At 47.2% G+C, this 23147-nt stretch overlaps 1 protein-coding gene across 1 annotated transcript; it reads left to right on the top strand.

Annotated features, from left to right (window-relative positions):
• The first annotated feature begins 312 nt into the window (after positions 1–312).
• On the top strand, positions 313–20922 carry LOC142246783 (E3 ubiquitin-protein ligase TRIM39-like). Its single transcript, XM_075319834.1, has 3 exons — positions 313–372; positions 12780–12836; positions 19384–20922. Exons 1-3 carry the CDS (start codon positions 313–315, stop codon positions 20920–20922), a joined length of 1656 nt encoding a protein of 551 aa, XP_075175949.1.
• The last annotated feature ends 2225 nt before the right edge of the window (positions 20923–23147 follow it).

The raw sequence follows: 23147 nt of genomic DNA, 5'->3' as shown, positions 1-23147 counted from the left end.
GGAAATACAGCTACCGCCACAGCTAGAGTTCCCAGGGCCAGAGCCTGCGGGCAAAAGGGCTCCTCTGGCACATTAACACGCTGGGGAGCGGGTTACCGGTGGGAAGCCATCGGGACCGAAGATACAGAAAGGTGCAGGGAAAGGCAGCCACCACCAACCGTCCGGGAGAAAACACAGCAGCCGGCTGCGGGACCCGTCCATCCAGCCGTTTATTTTACCAGAGACTTTGCATCCATTTATATAAAGTGCTCGTGCAAAAATACATAAAAATTTCATCATACATAGGGTAACATTTTTGGAATCTGGGGAGGGATGTCAAGCCGCACTTATAAGGAGTGGCACAATATTACAGTAACTGCATCTGCCCGTATGGTAACGGCCAGTATTGATTATAAATGGACATATATGTATATCATATGTTCACAGGAGCGGACCAAAAGAGGTTGGAGTGGGTGCAACTTGCGGTGCTGCTGAGGACACATACCTTTTACTAATGGCAACAGGTAATTTGACTGACTTGAAGGGCTAATAGATAGGTGGGGGCAGTGCTATAGGCGCATGTTTACTATTCTAATCTCTTATACTATGTGAATCATGGTGCCCCTTAGCCAGTCTATATAGTGGTTGATGATATGCCTATACCTTTATATCTCTATACTTTTTCAGAGTTATGTCATCTAGTACTATATCTATTTAAACCACGCCTCTTTTGGTCCGCTCCTGTGAACATATGATATACATATATGTCCATTTATAATCAATACTGGCCGTTACCATACGGGCAGATGCAGTTACTGTAATATTGTGCCACTCCTTATAAGTGCGGCTTGACATCCCTCCCCATATTCCAAAAATGTTATCCTATGTATGATGACATTTTTATGTATTTTTGCACGAGCACTTTATATAAATACAAATTTATTGCTTCAATACTATAGTGTATGATTCCTGAATCCCTTATAGGTTGTTACTTAATATACTGGAATCTATTTCAGAACAATGAGAGGCCTTATATAGGTAATTTGCATCCATTTGTGGCTGAGTGAGTACTACCGTGCCGTCCGGCACCGCGCTGCGCAGCCAAGCGACCCTGCACCTTGCCAACCCTGCCTCCCCGTCACCTCACCAGGCCCCGGGACCACCAACCCCCCCCTACCCACGGAGGGGAGAGAAACATCCCAGCTGCTCTCTGCCATCGCTCCCGGGATCCCCGTCAACAGCAGCGGTGGTGCCCCAACCTCGCCACAAACCGTGGGTGGCGTCACAGACCAAATCCCCCCCTTTTACTCACAGGCGAGGAGCGCCGCTCGAGTCCCTGGATCCGGCCCACCGCTCGAGCCACCGAGCAGCCATCGCAGCAGCGCCGGACCCGAGCGTTAGCGAGCGCAGCGCCCTCCCCGCCCGCGAGCACTACTTTGTACGATACTCGTAACTAGTGATGAGCGAGCCAGTAATGTGTATTATACTCGTAAGTAGTGATGAGAGGGCACTACCATGTACGATACTCGTAACGAGCAGTTGGACACTCAGGCAGTCAATGGGGAACTCAAGTCGCATCCATCCAAGTACAGAGCATGGCAGTGCTCGCTCATCACTAGAAATGACCATTCAGTCATACACCGCACACTGGAAATAACGCATTACGCACATAATTAGTGGCCTTGTGTTGTGGCAGCACATGCAGGTGGGTCACATCTCATCAATGGATGATACGCACATTAGATATGGTGGGGGGATTCACTCGCTCCATACGGTTATTGACATCGGTGACTGAAGGAGATGAGTGTGTCCCTGAAGAAAAATAAGAACCTTCAAGATCGCTAACGAGTGTCATGCGAGCATCGCAGTAGTGCCCGTGTGGCCCCGGCCTAAAGGATGCTTTACACGCTGCGACATCGCTAGTGATTGCACCCGCCCCCGTCGCTCGTGCAACATTTGTTGATCACTGCCGTAGCGAACATTATCGATATGGCAGCGTCACACATACATACCTGTGAAGCGACGTCGCTGTGACCGGCAAACTCCCTCCCTCAAGGGGGAGGTGCGTTCGGCGTCACAGCGACGTCACACAGCGGCCGCCCAATAGAAGAGGAGGGGAGGAGATCAGCGGGACGTAACATGCCGCCCACCTCCTTCCTTCCGCATTGCCGGAGGACGCAGGTAAGAAGATGTTCGTCGTTCCTGCGGTGTCGCACATAGCGATGCGTGGTGCCGCAGAAACGACAAACATCGTACCTGCAGCAGCAACGATATTAACCCCTTCACCCCCGGCCACTAAAACACCCTAATGACCGGGCCATTTTTTTGCAATTCTGACCAGTGTCACTTTGACAGGTTATAACTCTGGAACGCTTCAACGGATCCTGGTGATTCTGAGATTGTTTTTTCGTGACATATTGTACTTCATGTCAGTGGTAAATTTAGGCCGATATTTTTTGCGTTTATTTGTGAAAATTTAGGAAATTTGGCGAAAATTTTGAAAATTTCGCAATTTTCAAACTTTGAAAATTTATGCCCATAAATCTGAGAGATATGTCACACAAAATAGTTACTATATAACATTTCCCACTTGTGTACTTTACATCAGCGCAATTTTCGAAACAAATTTTTTTTACGTTAGGAAGTTAGAAGGGGTCAAAGGTCATCAGCAAATTCTCATTTTTCCAACAAAATTTACAAAATATTTTTTTTTAGGGACCACATTACATTTGAGGTGACTTTGAGAGGCCTAGGTGACAGAAAATACCCAAAAGTGACCCCATTCTAAAAACTACACCCCTCACACTGCTCAAAACCACATCCAATAAGTTTATTAACCTTTTAGGTGCTTCATAGGAACCAAAGCAATGTGGAAGGAAAAAATGAAAATTTTACTTTTTAACACAAAAATGTTACTTTAGCCATAAAATTTTCGTTTTTACAAGGGAGAAAAGAGAAAGTACACAATACAATTTATTGTGCATGTTCTCCTGAGTACGCTGATACCCCATATGTGGTAAAAATCAATTGTTTGGGCGCACGGCAGAGCTCGGAAGGGAAGGAGCGCCATTTGAATTTTTGAACGCAAAATTAGCTGCACTCATTAGCGGACGCCATGTCGGGTTTGAAGACCCCCTGAGGTGCCTAACCAATGGAGCTCCCCCACAAGTGACCCCATTTTGGAAACTAGAGCCCTCAAATAATTTTTCTAGATGTTTGGTGAGCACTTTGAACCCCTGGGGGCTTCACAGAAGTTTATAGCGTTGAGCCGTGAAAAGAAAAAAAAATTTTCTTTGTCGCTCCATTGGGAGACCCAGACAATTGGGGTGTATAGGCTATGCCTCCGGAGGCCGCACAAAGTATTACACTAAAAGTGTAAAGCCCCTCCCCTTCTGCCTATACACCCCCCGTGCTCCCACGGGCTCCTCAGTTTTTTTGCTTTGTGCGAAGGAGGCAGACACGCACGCACAGCTCCACAGATTGGTCAGCAGCAGCTGCTGACTATATCGGATGGAAGAAAAGTGGGCCCATATAGGGCCCCCAGCATGCTCCCTTCTCACCCCACTCTTGTCGGCGGTGTGGTTAAGGTTGAGGTATCCATTGCGGGTACGGAGGCTGGAGCCCACATGCTGTTTTCCTTCCCCATCCCCCTTAGGGCTCTGGGTGAAGTGGGATCCTATCGGTCTCCAGGCACTGAGACCGTGCTTCATCCACAACTCCTGTGGAGCCTGCTGGATAGGAGCCGGGTATCGTTCAGGGACATGGCCCTGCTACTTGGAGGTACTCTGTATCCCTGTGGGGACAGCGCACAGCAACACTCCAGCTTTGCTGGGTGTGCTAGTGCACCGGGGACCGCGGCGCTGACCGGGTTAATATGTGCCATTACACACTCAGCGTTGCTGAGTGTGTTTATGTATAGGGACTGCCGCACTGACCGCCGCTGCCATGGAAACACCGCGGCGCGGCTGGGACTTGTAGTGCGCCGGGGACTTCCACGCCGGCCGTGCTTTTACGGCGGCCGCGTTCATTACTAGAGTCCCCGGCTTTTTGCGGCCTAGTTTCTTTTCTTCCCACCCCCAGCCCTGACAGGCAGGGGAAGGGCGGGACGCTGCACAGAACGAGCAGCACTGAGGGCTGGAGCATGCTTTGCATACTCCACCCCCCTCACTGTGCACAGTGCAGGCACCAGTTCCCGCACTTTCTGGGTCACGCCCACGACTCCCTCCTCTCCTCAGGACGCCGGCAGCCATTCCTGTCAGCTCCTTGGACGCTGCAGAGGGGGACAGTCTGGGAGACCCAGGCAGGGACTCTGGTGGCCTCACAACCGCTTTAAGCGGGTGGTAAGCAGCACCTGTGGTGCTAGCCCCATTGTGCAGTAGTGTAACATTATATGTTTATGGTATATATATTTTACACTGTATGGTGCACAGTTGATTTCTGGCTATATACCCTATTGTGTTGCTCAGGGAAGATAATAGCATGGCGCCCACGAAAGGCAGGGGTGCCAAAACACAGGCTTTTTATGCTGCCTGCGCCGCATGTACAACCCCGCTACCGGCAGGTTCCACTGACCCCCATTGTGTGCACTGTTCGGCCCCTGTGGCACTTACTCAGCCAGAGCCTCTGCTAAGAGGGGCCCAGGGGGAGCCACCTGCTGACACTGTCCAGGTGACGGGGACGGAGTTTGCAAAACTCTCTGAGACTATGGCTAAGATACTAGAAGCCTTGCAGTCCAGGCCGGTATCTCAGCACAGGGACTCTGTTGAATCTTTGTTCCCTGGCCCACCTCAGTTGGACCAACAATGTCCTCCCGGGGTATCTCATGGGTCCCAGGCTGAGGGTTCTGACACAGACCCCAGCCCCAGACCGACTAAGCGAGCTCGCTTAGAATTTCCCTCGACATCATCATATTGTGCAGGGTCTCAGCGGGGGGAATCTCTGGTTGATGAAGCGGAGACAGTTGATCAGGATTCTGATCCTGAAGCCGCTCTCAACCTTGATACTCCTGACGGGGACGCCATAGTGAACGATCTTATTGCGTCCATCAATCTAATGCTGGATATTTCTCCCTCAGCTCCTCCGGCGGAGGAGTCGGCTTCTCAGCAGGAGAAATTCCGTTTCAGGTTCCCCAAGCGTACACCGAGTATGTTTCTGGACCACTCTGACTTCAGAGAGGCAGTCCAGAATCACCATGCTTGTCCAGATAAGCGTTTTTCTAAGCGCCTTAAGGATACACGTTATCCCTTTCCCCCTGACGTGGTCAAAAGTTGGGCTCAGTGTCCCAAAGTGGATCCTCCAATCTCCAGACTGGCAGCTAGATCCATACTTGCAGTGGAAGATGGGGCTTCACTCAAAGATGCCACTGACAGGCAGATGGAGCTCTGGTTGAAATCCATCTATGAAGCTATCGGCGCTTCTTTTGCCCCAGCATTCGCAGCCGTATGGGCGCTACAAGCTATCTCAGCAGGTCAAGCGCAAATTGACGCAGCCACACGCACGTCCGCGCCACAGGTGGCGTCCATTACCACTCAGACCTCGGCATTTGCGTCTTACGCTATTAATGCTGTCCTGGACTCTGCGAGCCGTACGGCGGTTGCAGCCGCCAATTCGGTGGTACTACGCAGGGCCTTGTGGCTACGGGAATGGAAGGCAGATTCTGCTTCCAAAAAGCGCTTAACCAGTTTGCCAATTTCGGGCGACCGATTGTTTGGCGAGCGTTTGGATGAAATCATCAAACAATCCAAGGGAAAGGATACATCCTTACCCCAGCCCAAACCGAACATACCCCAACAGAGGAGGGGGCAGTCGAGGTTTCGGTCCTTTCGGGGCGCGGGCAGGTCCCAATTCTCCTCGTCCAAAAGGCCTCAGAAAGATCAAAGGAACTCTGATGCATGGCGGTCTAAGTCACGTCCTAAAAAGACCACCGGAGGTGCCGCTACCAAAGCGGCTTCCTCATGACTTTCGGCCTCCTCACTCCGCATCCTCGGTCGGTGGCAGGCTCTCCCGCTTTTGCGACACCTGGCTGCCACGGGTAAAAGACCGTTGGGTGAGAGACATTCTGTCTCACGGTTACAAGATAGAGTTCACCTCTCGTCCCCCGACTCGATTCTTCAGGTCATCCCCGCCTCCCGACAGAGCCGAGGCTCTTCTGCAGGCGCTGGGCACTCTGAAGGCAGAAGGAGTGGTGGTCCCTGTTCCTCTTCAGCAACAGGGCCACGGTTTTTACTCCAACTTGTTTGTGGTCCCAAAGAAGGACGGGTCTTTCCGTCCTGTCCTGGACCTGAAACTTCTCAACAAACACGTAAAGACCAGGCGGTTCCGGATGGAATCCCTCCGCTCCGTCATCGCCTCAATGTCCCAAGGAGATTTCCTTGCATCGATCGATATCAAAGATGCTTATCTCCACGTACCGATTGCTCCAGAGCACCAGCGCTTCTTGCGCTTCGCCATAGAAAACGAACACCTGCAGTTCGTGGCACTGCCGTTCGGCCTGGCAACAGCCCCACGGGTTTTCACCAAGGTTATGGCTACTGTAGTAGCGGTCCTACACTCTCAGGGTCACTCGGTGATCCCGTACTTGGACGATCTGTTGATCAAGGCACCCTCTCAAGAGGCATGCCAACGCAGCCTCGACGCTACCCTGGAGACTCTCCAGAGTTTCGGGTGGATCATCAATTTTCCAAAGTCAAATCTGACACCGGCCCAATCGCTGACATACCTTGGCATGGAGTTTCATACCCTCTCAGCGATAGTGAAGCTTCCGCTGATCAAGCAGCGGTCACTACAGAAAGGGGTACAATCTCTCCTTCAAGGCCAGTCACACCCCTTGAGGCGCCTCATGCACTTCCTGGGGAAGATGGTGGCAGCAATGGAGGCAGTCCCTTTCGCGCAGTTTCACCTGCGTCCTCTTCAATGGGACATCCTACGCAAATGGGACAGGAAGCCGATGTCCCTCGACAGGAACGTCTCCCTCTCGCAGGCGACCAAAGCTTCCCTTCGGTGGTGGCTTCTTCCCACTTCATTATCGAAGGGGAAATCCTTCCTACCCCCATCCTGGGAGGTGGTCACGACGGACGCGAGTCTGTCAGGGTGGGGAGCGGTTTTTCTCCACCACAGGGCTCAGGGTACGTGGACCCAGCAAGAGTCCTCGCTTCAGATCAATGTTCTGGAAATACGGGCAGTGTATCTTGCCCTGAAAGCGTTCCAGCAGTGGCTGGAAGGCAAGCAGATCCGAATTCAGTCGGACAATTCCACAGCGGTGGCATACATCAACCACCAAGGCGGCACACGCAGTCGGCAAGCCTTCCAGGAAGTCAGGCGGATTTTGATGTGGGTGGAAGCCACGGCCTCCACCATCTCTGCAGTTCACATCCCAGGCGTGGAAAACTGGGAAGCAGATTATCTCAGTCGCCAGGGCATGGACGCAGGGGAATGGTCCCTTCACCCGGACGTGTTTCAGGAGATCTGTTGCCGCTGGGGGGTGCCGGACGTCGACCTCATGGCGTCCCGGCACAACAACAAGGTACCGGCATTCATGGCACGGTCTCAAGATCACAGAGCTCTGGCGGCAGACGCCTTAGTTCAGGATTGGTCGCACTTTCAGCTCCCTTATGTGTTTCCTCCGTTGGCACTGTTGCCCAGAGTGTTACGCAAGATCAGGGCCGACTGCCGCCGCGTCATCCTCGTCGCTCCAGACTGGCCGAGGCGGTCGTGGTACCCGGATCTGTGGCATCTCACGGTCGGCCAACCGTGGGCACTACCAGACCGACCAGACTTGCTATCTCAAGGGCCGTTTTTCCATCTGAATTCTGCGGCCCTCAACCTGACTGCGTGGCCATTGAGTCCTGGATCCTAGCGTTTTCAGGGTTATCTCAAGAGGTCATTGCCACTATGAGACAGGCTAGGAAACCAACGTCCGCCAAGATCTACCACAGGACGTGGAAAATTTTCCTGTCGTGGTGCTCTGCTCAGGGTTTTTCTCCCTGGCCTTTTGCCTTGCCCACTTTTCTGTCCTTCCTTCAATCTGGACTGGAAAAGGGTTTGTCGCTCGGCTCCCTTAAGGGACAAGTCTCAGCGCTCTCTGTGTTTTTCCAGAAGCGCCTAGCCAGACTTCCACAGGTACGCACGTTCCTGCAGGGGGTTTGTCACATCGTTCCTCCTTACAAGCGGCCGTTAGAACCCTGGGATCTGAACAGGGTGCTGCTGGTTCTTCAGAAACCACCATTCGAGCCAATGAGGGATATTTCTCTCTCACGCCTTTCGCAGAAAGTGGTTTTTCTAGTAGCAGTCACTTCACTTCGGAGAGTGTCTGAGCTAGCAGCGCTGTCATGCAAAGCCCCTTTCCTGGTGTTTCACCAGGACAAGGTGGTTCTGCGTCCGGTTCCGGAATTTCTCCCTAAAGTGGTATCCCCCTTTCATCTCAATCAGGATATCGCCTTACCTTCTTTTTATCCTCATCCAGTTCACCAATGTGAAAAGGATTTGCACTTGTTAGATCTGGTGAGAGCACTCAGGCTCTACATTTCTCGGACGGCGCCTCTGCGCCGCTCGGATGCACTCTTTGTCCTTGTCGCTGGCCAGCGTAAAGGGTCACAGGCTTCCAAATCAACCCTGGCTCGGTGGATCAAGGAACCAATTCTCGAAGCTTACCGTTCGGCTGGGCTTCCGGTTCCCTCAGGGCTGAAGGCCCATTCTAGCAGAGCCGTGGGCGCGTCCTGGGCTTTGAGGCACCAGGCTACGGCTCAGCAGGTGTGTCAGGCAGCTACCTGGTCGAGCCTGCACACTTTCACGAAACACTATCAGGTGCATACCTATGCTTCGGCGGATGCCAGCCTAGGTAGACGAGTCCTTCAGGCGGCGGTTGCCCACCTGTAGGAAGGGGCCGTTTTACGGCTCTATCACGAGGTATTATTTTACCCACCCAGGGACTGCTTTTGGACGTACCAATTGTCTGGGTCTCCCAATGGAGCGACAAAGAAGAAGGGAATTTTGTTTACTTACCGTAAATTCCTTTTCTTCTAGCTCCAATTGGGAGACCCAGCACCCGCCCCTGTTTTTTTGTGTGTACACATGTTGTTCATGTTGAATGGTTTCAGTTCTCCGATATTCCTTCGGATTGAATTTACTTTAAACCAGTTTATAATTCTTTTCCTCCTTCTTGCTTTTGCACCAAAACTGAGGAGCCCGTGGGAGCACGGGGGGTGTATAGGCAGAAGGGGAGGGGCTTTACACTTTTAGTGTAATACTTTGTGCGGCCTCCGGAGGCATAGCCTATACACCCAATGGTCTGGGTCTCCCAATTGGAGCTAGAAGAAAAGGAATTTACGGTAAGTAAACAAAATTCCCTTCTTTTACCACAAAACGGTTGCTTCAACTAGGTAGCTTTTTTTTTCACAAGGGTAACAGGAAAAAATGCACCATAAAATGTATTGTGCATTTTCTCCTGAATACGCAGATACCTCTCATATGTGGTGGAAATCAAATCTTTGGACACACGGCAGTGCTCGGAAGGCAAGGAGCGCCATTTGAATTTTTGAGTGCAAAATTAGCTGCACTCATTAGCGGACGCCATGTGGGGTATGAAGACCCCCTGAGGTGCCTAAACAATGGAGCTCCCCCACAAGTCACCCCATTTTGGAAACTATAATGTAGAAAGAGAGATTTGTCAGCTCACCCCTCTTCACTCCTGGACTCTGCACCGATGCAAGGAACGCCCTGGCCCGGGCGGAGACGAAGGCAGCAAGAATCAAATATCCAGCATCAAGGAGGATAAAAATAAAACTTGTATTTATTTGTATAAGTATAAAAACATACAGACTGTGCAGTGGACACAGAGGCACAAGTGCAAAAAGTGGATCTATCTGACGCGTTTCGACCAGAGAGTCTTATTCATGGCATGTGTTGTAACCAAACTGGTTCAGTATTTAAAAGTTACACATAACACGTAGAGGGGTGGGATTAGTGATCAAATTAGACTAAAAACGTGCAGGTGTGAGATTCCCAAACCACACTATCATCAGTCACGTAAAAAGTTAAAACATACATGTGGGTATCCACAATATGAAGTTTTAGAAAATAATTGTCCTATCAAAAATGAATAAAAAAACACTGGAAATAATTTTCATCAAAAATTAGTATATTAAGTCAATGAGACTAAGTATAGGAGAGATTTTATGAAATTTTTATATGTGTAACTTTCTCCAGCTGAACATTCATTCAAAAAGCATAAGGAAATACATGAATAGCTATGAGAATTACATATAGCTTACAAAACAATTTTATTCTTTATTTCTTGTGTGATTACTTTGAATTATTATTTAAATTAAACCAAAAAGAGTACACAAGATTCCCTTAAGTTTTAATAGAATATGTAGTTCTGGGAAAAAAAAAAAAAAAAAAAAAAAAAACTATTTGTCTTGCTTTCCCATGCTTGTCAGAACCTCAGAAGAGAAGCGCAAAAGGGACTGTTTGTGAGTACTGAATAATTAAATCCTGTCGGGTATTCAGACTGTGCGGCACCTGGTGCCGAGCCTGAATATTCAGAGGGATTTTCTGTTTAAAAGTTCTCTTCTTACAAAACAAGCTTATGCTTTATTTTTTGTAGGTATTATGAATTATTATTCAAAATAAACAGAAAAAGATGTGAGGGATTTTTTAGGCTTTTAATGGGATATTCTATTTTAAATAGAGTAAGAACCATTTAATTTAGCTTCCCTATACTTGTTTGAATCCCAGAAGGGATTGATGATAGTGTGGTTTGGGAATCTCACACCTGCACGTTTTTAGTCTAATTTGATCACTAATCCCACCCCTCTACGTGTTATGTGTAACTTTTAAATACTGAACCAGTTTGGTTACAACACATGCCATGAATAAGACTCTCTGGTCGAAACGCGTCGGATAGATCCACTTTTTGCACTTGTGCCTCTGTGTCCACTGCACAGTCTGTATGTTTTTATACTTATACAAATAAATACAAGTTTTATTTTTATCCTCCTTGATGCTGGATGCTGGATATTTGATTCTTGCTATTTTGGAAACTATAGCCCTCAAATAATTTTTCTAGATGTTTGGTGAGCACTTTGAACACCTGGGGGCTTCACAGAAGTTTATAGCGTTGAGCCGTGAAAAGAAAAATTTTTTTTTTTACCACAAAACGGTTGCTTCAACTAGGTAGCTTTTTTTTCCACAAGGCTATCAGGAAAAAATGCACCATAAAATGTATTGTGCATTTTCTCCTGAGTACGCAGATACCTCATATGTGGTGGAAAGTAATTGTTTGGGCGCATGGCGGGGCTCAGAACAGAAGGAGCGCCATTTGACAGCAAAATTGGTTGGAATCATTAGCGGACGCCATGTCACGTTTGGAGACCCCCTATGGTGCCTAAACAGTGGAGCTCCCCCACAAGTGACACCATTTTGGAAACTAGAGCCCTCAAATAATTTTTCTAGATGTTTGGTGAGCACTTTGAACACCTGGGGGCTTCACAGAAGTTTATAGCGTTGAGCCGTGAAAAGAAAAATTTTTTTTTTTTACCACAAAACAGTTGCTTCAACTAGGTAGCTTTTTTTTTCACAAGGGTAACAGGAAAAAATGCACCATAAAATGTATTGTGCATTTTCTCCTGAGTACGCAGATACCTCATATGTGGTGGAAAGTAATTGTTTGAGCGCATGGCGGGGCTCAGAAGAGAAGGAGCGCCGTTTGACTTTTCAAACGCACAGACGCAGTGCACTGATCGGCCGCTGCAGGACGCACGGTCAGATGCGATAAAAAAAAAAGCGTCGGGGATACGTAAAAAAAAAAGTCACGCCAAAAATTGAGCAGGGATGCCGATCCGTTATCTGCATCCCTGATCAGCGCTTGGCGGGACGCACAGACGGATGCGATACAAAAAGCGTTGGGGATACGGAAAAAAAAGTCACGCCAAAAATTGAGCAGGGATGCCGATCTGTTATCTGCATCCCTGATCAGCGCTTGGCGGGACGCACGGACGGATGAGGTGTAAAAATGGACAGGGGATACGGAAAAAAAAAAAAGTTATACTCACAGTACCCAGAGGACTAGCAGGAGGATCACTGACCAGAAGAGCTGCAGAGGAACAGATGGCAGAGAGATGGACAGCTTTACAGGAGCAGCAGGCAGATCAGCAGAATGCCCAGGAAGGACCCAGCGATGGACGCAGATGTGATCAGGCCGGTGAAGACAGGTAAGAGGACGTCAGGGGAGAGCAGAGGGGGAGAGGGGGGGGTGAGAGCAGAGGCGGGGTTGAGAGCAGAGGGGGGGGAGCAGAGGGGGAGGGGGGGGGGTGAGAGCAGAGGGGGGGGAGCAGAGGGGGAGGGGGTAGAGCAGAGGGGGAGAGGGGGGGGTGAGAGCAGAGGGGGGGGAGCAGAGGGGGAGGGGGTAGAGCAGAGGGGGAGACCGGAGAGGGAGCTGCAGAAGCAGAACAGAGATAATGGGGGAGGCAGTCAGATCGCGGGGGAGCAGATCGGGATGTCGGGGGGGTGGGGGGTTGGGGGGAGCAGATCGCGGGGGGGGGCACGGCAGGGGCTATCACGGCAGCGCGCAGGGGCACCACGGGAGCGCGCACGGGCTGGCTGCAAAGTGAGCACAGTACTCACGTGCAGCAGCAGCGGTGACCTCAGCTACGGCGGCGGCGGCAGCAGCAGCGGTGGCGTGGTACCACAAGTACCAGCCACTGCACGCTGCAGACATGTTGGGGGAGGGCTCGCAGGCCAGCACAGGCCTGGGGAGGGCGGCCACCGGCAGATCAGACCGCCCCACTGCACACTGATTGGAGCGATTGCGCGTCATAGCACGATCGCTCCAATCAGTGCTGCAGGGGCTGGGGGCGACATGTTTGAGGTCCACCTATGATATGCTGCAGCAGCTGCGGCATCTCATAGCTAGATCTCACAGGATCGCACTAATTCGGGCATTATTTTTGCCGAAATTAGTGCGATCGATGTGGTTGGCGGTTCAGATTTGAACAGCCAATCACATCGATCGTCGATAGGGGGTGGCGATGCCGCCCCCCCTGGGGTCAAGCAAAGGTCCCCTGCTGTAAGAAACAGCAGGGGACATCATTTGAAAGCCGTTGCTATGGCCACGGCAATCAAATGAAGTTTAGGCAGTAAAATTACGTCCCTGGTCGTTAAGTCACGTTAAAATAGGACGTAATTTTACGGCCCGCGGTCGTGAAGGGGTTAAGGAAAGGAGCGACGTGTCAACAAGCACCGTTTTTGGACGATTTTGCGATCGTTGATCGTCACACGCGTCGATGTCGCTACTGGTGCCGGATGTGCGTCACTAACGACGTGACCCCGACAATATATCGTTAGCGATGTTGCAGCGTGTAAAGCGCCCTTAAGGGCTAAGCCACACGGCGAGAAAAACAGTGCGAGTGGAGTGCGATAAAACATCGCATTCCCCTCGGACCAATTCTAGCCTGTGTGTCAGCACACATGGGCGATTATTTTCTCAGCCCTAATCGGACTGAGAAAACAATCGCAGCATGCTGCGATTGTAAGCTGAGTCTCTTTCTCTCGCACCCATTCAAGTGAATGGGGCGAGAGAAAAATCGCACTGCACTCGCGGTACTCCGGTGTACTGCTAGTGCAGTGCGAGAATGGCAATAGCCGGCTACGCAGTAGAGAGGGAGAGAAATCCCTCCCTCCCCTCCTGAGTGCCGGCCCGCCCCCCGCAGCTGAGGTCTGCTCGCACGAACGGACCTCAGTTGCAAGGACAGAGGCATGACACTCGGCTCTGCTGTACTGCCAGCACGAGCCGAGTCTCATGCAAGTGGATCGCAGTAGTGCCCGTGTGGCCCCAGCCTAAGGCTCTTAATAGGAAGCTCTACAACATTGATAGCAACAAGCACAGATGGAATGAAGGATGGAAAGTGCAAACATAGGACTCCTACTCATTACAGAGAAGGGGCACTGAGATTTAGAACAAAGTCTAACAAAACGGTAAGGTCATGAACAATACATTTTTATTGATTAAAAATAATGACCGCCAACTGCCGGCAGTTAAAAGAACGGACAAATATAAAGGTATAGCAGTAATTCTAGACATTAATGGATACAGAAGGACAGAACATTGTCAGCCAGAGAGAAAGAGACAGTGTGTGTCACATGTATATAGCGTAGTGCCTGGCATAAATATGGAGGATATTTGTTCAGTAATTGCAGTGAAACAAGTAACATGGGACATAGTTAGGTCCAGAAATCTTTGGACAGTGACACAATTTTGGCGAGTTGGGCTCTGCATGCCACCACATTGGACTTGAAATGAAACCTCTACAACAGAATTCAAGTGCAGATTGTAACGTTTAATTTGAAGGTTTGAACAAAAATATCTGATAGAAATTGTAGGAATTGTCACATTTCTTTACAAACACTCCACAATTCAGGAGGTCAAAAGTAATTGGACAAATAAACCAAACCCAAACAAAATATTTTTATTTTTAATATTTTGTTGCGAATCCTTTGGAGGCAATCACTGCCTTAAGTCTGGAACCCATGGACATCACCAAACGCTGGGTTTCCTCCTTCTTAATGCTTTGCCAGGCCTTTACAGCCGCAGCCTTCAGGTCTTGCTTGTTTGTGGGTCTTTCCGTCTTAAGTCTGGATTTGAGCAAGTGAAATGCATGCTCAATTGGGTTAAGATCTGGTGATTGACTTGGCCATTGCAGAATGTTCCACTTTTTTGCACTCATGAACTCCTGGGTAGCTTTGGCTGTATGCTTGGGGTCATTGTCCATCTGTACTATGAAGCGCCGTCCGATCAACTTTGCGGCATTTGGCTGAATCTGGGCTGAAAGTATATCCCGGTACACTTCAGAATTCATCCGGCTACTCTTGTCTGCTGTTATGTCATCAATAAACACAAGTGACCCAGTGCCATTGAAAGCCATGCATGCCCATGCCATCACGTTGCCTCCACCATGTTTTACAGAGGATGTGGTGTGCCTTGGATCACGTGCCGTTCCCTTTCTTCTCCAAACTTTTTTCTTCCCATCATTCTGGTACAGGTTGATCTTGGTCTCATCTGTCCATAGAATACTTTTCCAGAACTGAGCTGTCTTCATGAGGTGTTTTTCAGCAAATGTAACTCTGGCCTGTCTATTTTTGGAATTGATGAATGGTTTGCATCTAGATGTGAACCCTTTGTATTTACTTTCATGGAGTCTTCTCTTTACTGGTGACTTAGAGACAGATACACCTACTTCACTGACAATGTTCTGGACTTCAGTTGATGTTGTGAACGGGTTCTTCTTCACCAAAGAAAGTATGCGGCGATCATCCACCACTGTTGTCATCCGTGGACGCCCAGGCCTTTTTTGAGTTCCCAAGCTCACCAGTCAATTCCTTTTTTCTCAGAATGTACCCGACTGTTGATTTTGCTACTCCAAGCATGTCTGCTATCTCTCTGATGGATTTTTTCTTTTTTTTCAGCCTCAGGATGTTCTGCTTCACCTCAATTGAGCGTTCCTTAGACCGCATGTTGTCTGGTCACAGCAACAACTTCCAAATGCAAAACCACACACCTGTAATCAACCCCAGACCTTTTAACTACTTCATTGATTACAGGTTAACGAGGGAGACGCCTTCAGAGTTAATTGCAGCCCTTAGAGTCCCTTGTCCAATTACTTTTGGTCCCTTGAAAAAGAGGAGGCTATGCATTACAGAGCTATGATTCCTAAACCCTTTCTCCGATTTGGATGTGAAAACTCTCATATTGCAGCTGGGAGTGTGCACTTTCAGCCCATATTATATATATAATTGTATTTCTGAACATATTTTTGTAAGCAGCTAAAATAACAAAACTTGTGTCACTGTCCAAATATTTCTGGACCTAACTGTATAGCTATGATATAATGGAATAGCATCAAGCCTCTGGCTTTAGTATAGCATAGTATATGATGTATCATATAACTCAGAGTAAGAGCGGCAAGAGATGACTGCTAAATAAATCATGCACCGAGAGGAACCTGTGAACACCTGACGCCCACTGTTATGATCCGGAACCATGGAAGACCACCATAAATCATTAGTAAAAGGTGACAAGAGCATTGGCAACTAATCTGGCCGCCATCCCCTTACTAACCATCAACACTAGAAGTAGCCGAGGGGTGAACTAACATCCTGTGAACTGCGAACCCAGCCGGAGAACTAGCTATCCTACAGGAAGGAAAGATGAATAACTCTCTGCCTCAGAAAATAGATAAAGAATAGCAAGCCCCCCACATTCAAAGACTGCGGTGAAAACACAATACACAGATGATAGGATCAGCAAAAGGTGAGGCCCCCACTGACTAAATAGGAAAGGACAGAAAAGGGGCTGATGGTGGCCAGAGAAAAATCCAAACACTTGATAGTACAAAAAGCCCTCAGATCGCTGGATCTGAACTCCGTCCTATACCAGGCGCTCTTGTCATACCAATGAACAGAAAGCAGGAATCATTACAAATTCAAGAAGCAGCAAACACATGGACTAATAGGAGCAATACTCCAAACATAGCTGCAGGGAGCTTCCCAGCTAAGCAACTGAGAGGGAAGATCCCTGCATGCAATCAAACTGAAAACAACCACAGTAAATGACAAACTCAGATAAGAGCAAAAGAACCAAACAACAAATAAAGAGCCAAGCACTTATCTGGGGTAGATGTGGTCTGGAGCAGGATGAAGCAGGCTGGTGAACAAAGAACAACTGACATCCGGCATAGCCTGCTATCAGACCAGGGTTTAAATAAGCAGAGAGTTAGCAAAGGAAACGCCCATAGCTCAACACACCTGGTCCAAGTCCAAACCATTCCTGGCCACCAGAGGGAGCCTCCCAGCAGCCAAAACATAACTGACATTCACAGCAGCCCACCCCCTGTGGACCACTCTGAAATGTCTTATGTTATCAATGCAATTCTCAACCGATTCCCATTAATGGATGTCAAGACAGCTGTCACAAGTCCATTCACTGTGTTCCTGGGATGCAGTGAGCGACAGCTCAGGCACCCTATAGATTACAAGGGTATACTGAGCTGTCAGTATTGTTCATCAGTAGTGATGGGCGAACCCAAACTGTAACGTCCATGTTACTGTTTGGGTTCGCCCAGCCGGATAACAATTAAGATTAAAAAAAGGAAAAATAAGGGATAAAGCAGGACCGTTTTATACTTACCGACCTTCCCTGCGGCTGTAACACTATTTCCAGGTCTGCTCATTAACACGCATACGTATTCACTGCTTCCCCTGCCCACAGTCAGTCCCAGCGTCTGTGATTGGATGCAGTCAGACACGCCCCATCCTGTGTGCCAGCATCTGCGATTGAATGGAATCACACACGTTCTCTGCGTCCCTACAGTGGTGTAAAAATAAATATTTAAAAAAATGGCATACGTCCCCCCCATATTGTGATACCGAGCACAGATAAAGCAGATGGCTACAGGCTGCAGCCCTCAGCCGTGTATCAAAATAAGAGGGACCCTATGCTGGTATTCTCAGGCTGGTGAGGCCCATGGTTATTGGGCACCCCCAGCCTAAAAATAGTAGCCTGCAGCCACCCAGAATTGTCACAACCATTAGATGCAACAATTCCGGCACTTTACCTGGTTCATCCTGATTGCACAGATGCGGTGGCAATCAGGGTAATATTAGGGATTAATGACAGCTCACAGCTACCACTAAAGCCTAGATTAATAATGAGAAGGGGTTTATGAGACCACCATTTTTAATCCTGTAAGTGAAAAGAAAAAACACAAACCCCGAAAAAAATCCTTTATTTGAAATAAAATACAAAAACAACCTTCCTCTTTTTCCAATTTATTAACCTCAAACACCCAGGTCCAATGTAATCCACACGAGGTCCCACAAGGATCTTGGCTCTGCTACACACTGAAGTCGCAGCACGCAGGCACATTACAGAACATGACCACCCGCTGCAGCTTCAGGCAGAGACTGTCTGAGCCGCAGCTGTGAGCGGTGACGTCACTGAGTTTACCTGCGGTCACAGGTGAGGTACCATGGGAACCGCCCTTTCTACCACCGTTTTGAAGCACATGGTTAGCGTCGCTATAGACTTATTTGGGGTTCTGCATCCAGGTAGATGTTCAAATCTGGTCCCAAACCAGAGGCTGGACCCCTCAAACCCAAACATCTGTGGGTTTGCCCATCTCTATTCAGTGGCCCAATCACTGGCTGGACCTGCTGGGCTTTCTCCAGGGGTCAGTGTTCATGCCTATTGCCCTTCTATTAGTTGGCTGGCAGTGGTCAAACCATTGTCAGTCGTAGCTTTGCTCTATCGAATATGTGCCTTTTGTTTCTTATCTTTTGCTGCCTGACTTTAGCTTCTCAGCTCATTTGCTTAACCCCTTTATCTTTTTATGTACTTGTGGCACCCTTGAGGCCTCAGTCGCCACAGGGTACTGTACTTCAGCTGAGGTGCGGTATTTATACCGGGTACAGAGGAGGTCATTGCCGGTAAACACCACAATCCATACAACACACAGTTGCCCTCCCACTGGGACTGGGTTAGGGTAGGGTGCTGGGGGTGCCCATCACAAGGTATGGGACCTCGTGCTCACCAGTTCAGTAACCCGGGGGGTTGGAGCATCATAAAAGAGGGAGTGAGGCGACGCAGAGAGAAAGAAAAGGAAAGCGACTGTGAATGGACATGGATTGGAAGAGCACTCAGAAAAACCAGGGACCTGTGGTCTGAAGCTGGCGCGCTCGACCCGGGTTCCCAGATAGAAAGGGGGATCCCAGGGCTCACGGGGAGTGCGACAGGCACCCGTGACCCGTTCCACTAGCCAGACGCTGGGGAGGGGGACTACCAAAAGGAAGGACACACAGGGAGACGCACCGGCCTTGACCTCCGAACTATCCGTGATCGGCTGGAGCCCATGACAGCGGAGCTCCGCACTCCAGAGGCAGTGATACTTCAGTGAGTTAACCATAGACTGTGACCTGTTTATTATTTTGTTTTGCCCTCTGCCTTTGACGTACCCTCTGCCTTTGACGTACCCTCTTGGTATTTGACCCGGGACTTTTTGGCTCCTCTGTCTCGCGGCTTACCGTGAGAAGTGACAGTAGCCAGCATCACGACAGCCTCTCATACATAGACATTCAGATCACGGTAGATCCCTATCCGTTGTTTTGTCTTTGAAGATGATGACGACCTTCCCACACATCAGTGAAGGACAAGTGTTTAGGAAACAGCCCCGAGAAACCCCTAATTTACAATCCGCTTTAGCTTCCTGATAAAAAACCTTTGACTTTATGCAAATATTGCTTAATGCTACATGTACGTAACGCACCTTTTTATGATTTACAAGATGGAAAATAAAGTTTAGCTATTTATGGAAAGTTTATTTGACGGTGTTAGAAATTTCCTGGGGAATCAGGTAGAACAAGTCCGAGTGTACATCTAGCAAGACAACAGAAGATCAGTCTCTGGATCGCCGGCTCTCCTCCAGGATGGCATCTGCTGCGGACGCTGAAGATCAGACCTGTTTCACCTGCCTATACCTCTGCTCCAGTCTTATGGCTCTGAGATGTGGACATGTCGTCTGTGAAGATTGTAAGGAGTCCTTTCCAGAAGATGGACCATGCCTAGACTGTAAGGCGAAAACAGAGCAAGTGTCGGAGGTTCTGTGCACTTACTGTGTGGATGGCTCTGTCCCTGCTGTGAAGTCGTGCCGTATATGTGAAGCCTCTCTGTGTGAATTACACCTGACGGTCCACAATAAGTCACCGGATCACATCTTAATAGAGCCCACCTCGAATATACGCTGCCAAAGATGTAGAGTCCACAATGAGGTGCTTAAGTATTACTGCCCCGAGGAAGACTCCGTCATCTGCATCTCATGCTTCCTTATTGGAGAGCACAAGGGGCACCCGGTGGAGCCGCTACAAACTGCTTCTGAGAAGAAGAAGGAGAAACTTGTGGGTTTGTTGAGAAGACGAATTCTAAGGAAGGAGAAGACCCAAAGTAGAATCAAGGACTTGGAGTCAGAAATGGGCAGCGTGAAGGACAAAGCGAAAGCCATAAAGGACCAAGTAGATGTTCTCTTTACTGATATGAGAGCACAGCTAAATGCCCTAGAAAGACGCGTCGTAAGAGAGGTCTCACGGCAGGAAGAGCTGGTTCTGACCTCCCTTTCTGAACAGGTCCAAGAGCTGGAAATAAAAGTGGAAAAAATATCTAGGCAGATATCCGATATTGGGAAGCTGTGCCAGATGACCGATCCGTTAACTATCCTGACAGGCTCGATGACTGTCGCAGACGGCTGCGGCAGAAAGATGAGTGATGAACTTCTCACCCAAGGTCCAAGTTTGGATGAAGTTCTAATTTCTATGACTTTGCACAGAAACCTGGCCAAAATCGTGTCCAACGCAAGCGCGATGGAAGAACTTCACTTGTTGGAAGCCTCCGAGATATTACTGGATGAGAAGACCGCTGGAGATTACGTCTTCATCTCCGGAGACCTGAAAACCGCCTGCAAATCAAAAATCAACCTACGACGGCCAGAAAGACCAGAGAAATTTTACTGCGTCCAGGTCCTCAGCACCAGAAGCTTTCCTTCAGGACGTCACTCGTGGGAGGTCGAGACGAGCAACTGCGGGGACTGGATGATCGGGGTGGCCTATTCCACCATAGAAAGGAAAGGTACGCTCTCCTTCCTCGGCATCAACGATCGCTCCTGGGTCTTAAAGAGATCAAACAACAGTTATTCAGTGAAGCATAACTCGGACGTTATTCACATAGACGTAGAGTATTCCTGCCAGAGATACCTAATATATCTGGACCATGAGGCCGGGCACTTGTCCTTTTATCAACTCAGCGACCCTATATGCCACCTGTACACCTACAAGACCAGCTTCAGCTCCCCTCTTCATGCTGCGTTTTGGGTGGAGGATGATGCCTGGGTAAAGATAAGAAGTTAGTACCCGAACTTGAAAGAGGATATGTCATTTTACCAATGGCAATATGGAGTGAAGCGATTTATTTATGATTTCATTTGCACTTTACTGTTTTCCACCATATCTTGATTGATTTTTTTCTTTCCACCATATCTTGATTGATTTTTTCTTTCCACTATATCTTGATTGATTATTTTCTTTCCACCATATCTTGATTGATTTTTTTCTTTCCACCATATCTTGATTGATTTTTTCTTTCCACTATATCTTGATTGATTATTTTCTTTCCACCATATCTTGATTGATTTTTTTTCTTTCCACTATATCTTGATTGATTTTTTTTCTTTCCACCATATCTTGATTATTTTCTTTCCACCATATCTTGATTGATTTTTTTTCTTTCCACCATATCTTGATTGATTTTTTTCTTTCCACCATATCTTGATTATTTTCTTTCCACCATATGTTGATTGATTATTTTCTTTCCACCATATGTTGATTGATTATTTTCTTTCCACCATATCTTGATTGATTTTTTTTCTTTCCACCATATCTTGATTGATTTTTTTCTTTCCACCATATCTTGATTATTTTCTTTCCACCATATGTTGATTGATTATTTTCTTTCCACCATATGTTGATTGATTATTTTCTTTCCACCATATCTTGATTGATTTTTTTTCTTTCCACCATATCTTGATTGATTTTTTTCTTTCCACCATATCTTGATTATTTTCTTTCCACCATATGTTGATTGATTATTTTCTTTCCACCATATGTTGATTGATTTTTTTCTTTCCACCATATCTTGATTATTTTCTTTCCACCATATCTTGATTTTTTTTTCTTTCCACCATATCTTGATTGATTTTTTTCTTTCCACCATATCTTGATTATTTTCTTTCCACCATATGTTGATTGATTATTTTCTTTCCACCATATCTTGATTGATTTTTTTTTTCTTTTCACCATATCTTGATTATTTTATTTCCACCATATCTTGATTGATTTTTTTTTTTCTTTCCACCATTTCTTGATTGATTTTTTTCTTCCCACCATATCTTGATTGATTTTTTTCTTTCCACCATATTTTGATTGATTTTTTCTTTCCACTATATCTTGATTGATTTTTTTCTTTCCACCATATCTTGATTGATTTTTTTTCTTTCCACCATATCTTGATTGATTTTTTTCTTTCCACCATTTCTTGATTGATTTTTTTTTTTCTTTCCACCATATCTCGATTGATTTTTTCTTTCCACTATATCTTGATTTGTGGAGGTCACCTGAGCTGTAGTATGTTTGTTTAAACGTAATAAGAATATCTGTGTATGTAAATAATCAAAATGTAGATTTAGATGCAAAATTATCTGTCTGTCTATGTAGCCATCGCATGGGCCCATAATATAATTCTAAGCTGTATATTGAAAATTTAGCCAAAGTATAAATGAACAAAGGAGATATTCATTAAGGTAATTGGTAGCCTTATCAGTAAAATTCACAGGAGAAGGAATGTAGTATTTGTGGGATGAGGCGGGTGGTCCCATACTCCCATGTATCATTTCTACAGAAACTCATCGTCGCTTACTGCCTTCAAAGTGTATTATTTGGGATGATGTATGATCTCATTCATTCTCCCAATGCTGCCCATACGCACTCCCCCCTAATTATTCTTTATCAGTATGTGTGAGCAAATGGAAAAGTTTTTGTAAATATCTTTCAGGCTGAAATGTGTTTAATGTTGGAACAATAGAATACATGAGTCAGTTGGTGACGCTGGCTGAAAAGAGAGCATGTCTGTGTTCTTTGTCTTATATACATTGAGATATATTGGCACCGATACACAGCTAATACGGCATCGTCTCTGGATATCCCAAATGAGGACTCCATTAGCAGTCTTCAACGCAAATTCCTCCCTTGACAGATTGATTTTTTCTTTCCACCATATCTTGATTGATTTTCTTTCCACCATATCTTGATTGATTTTTTTCTTTCCACCATTTCTTGATTGATTTTTTTTCTTTCCACCATATCTTGATTGATTTTTTTCTTTCCACCATATCTTGATTGATTTTTTTTTCTTTCCACCATATCTTGATTGATTTTTTTTTCTTTCCACCATATCTCGACATGTGACGTTCGCCTTGTAATATCGCATTATAATTGTGATTATAGTCTTGTTTATCTACAAAAGATCTTAATATTCACTCACATTTTTTCTGTGATTGTTTGTAACCATTGATGTTCTG

The sequence above is a fragment of the Anomaloglossus baeobatrachus genome, chromosome 7 (genome assembly GCF_048569485.1).
Source record: "Anomaloglossus baeobatrachus isolate aAnoBae1 chromosome 7, aAnoBae1.hap1, whole genome shotgun sequence".
Taxonomy (NCBI): domain Eukaryota; kingdom Metazoa; phylum Chordata; class Amphibia; order Anura; family Aromobatidae; genus Anomaloglossus; species Anomaloglossus baeobatrachus.
The sequence above is the reverse complement of the archived record's forward strand: the minus strand, read 5'-3'. Positions and strand labels throughout refer to the sequence as shown.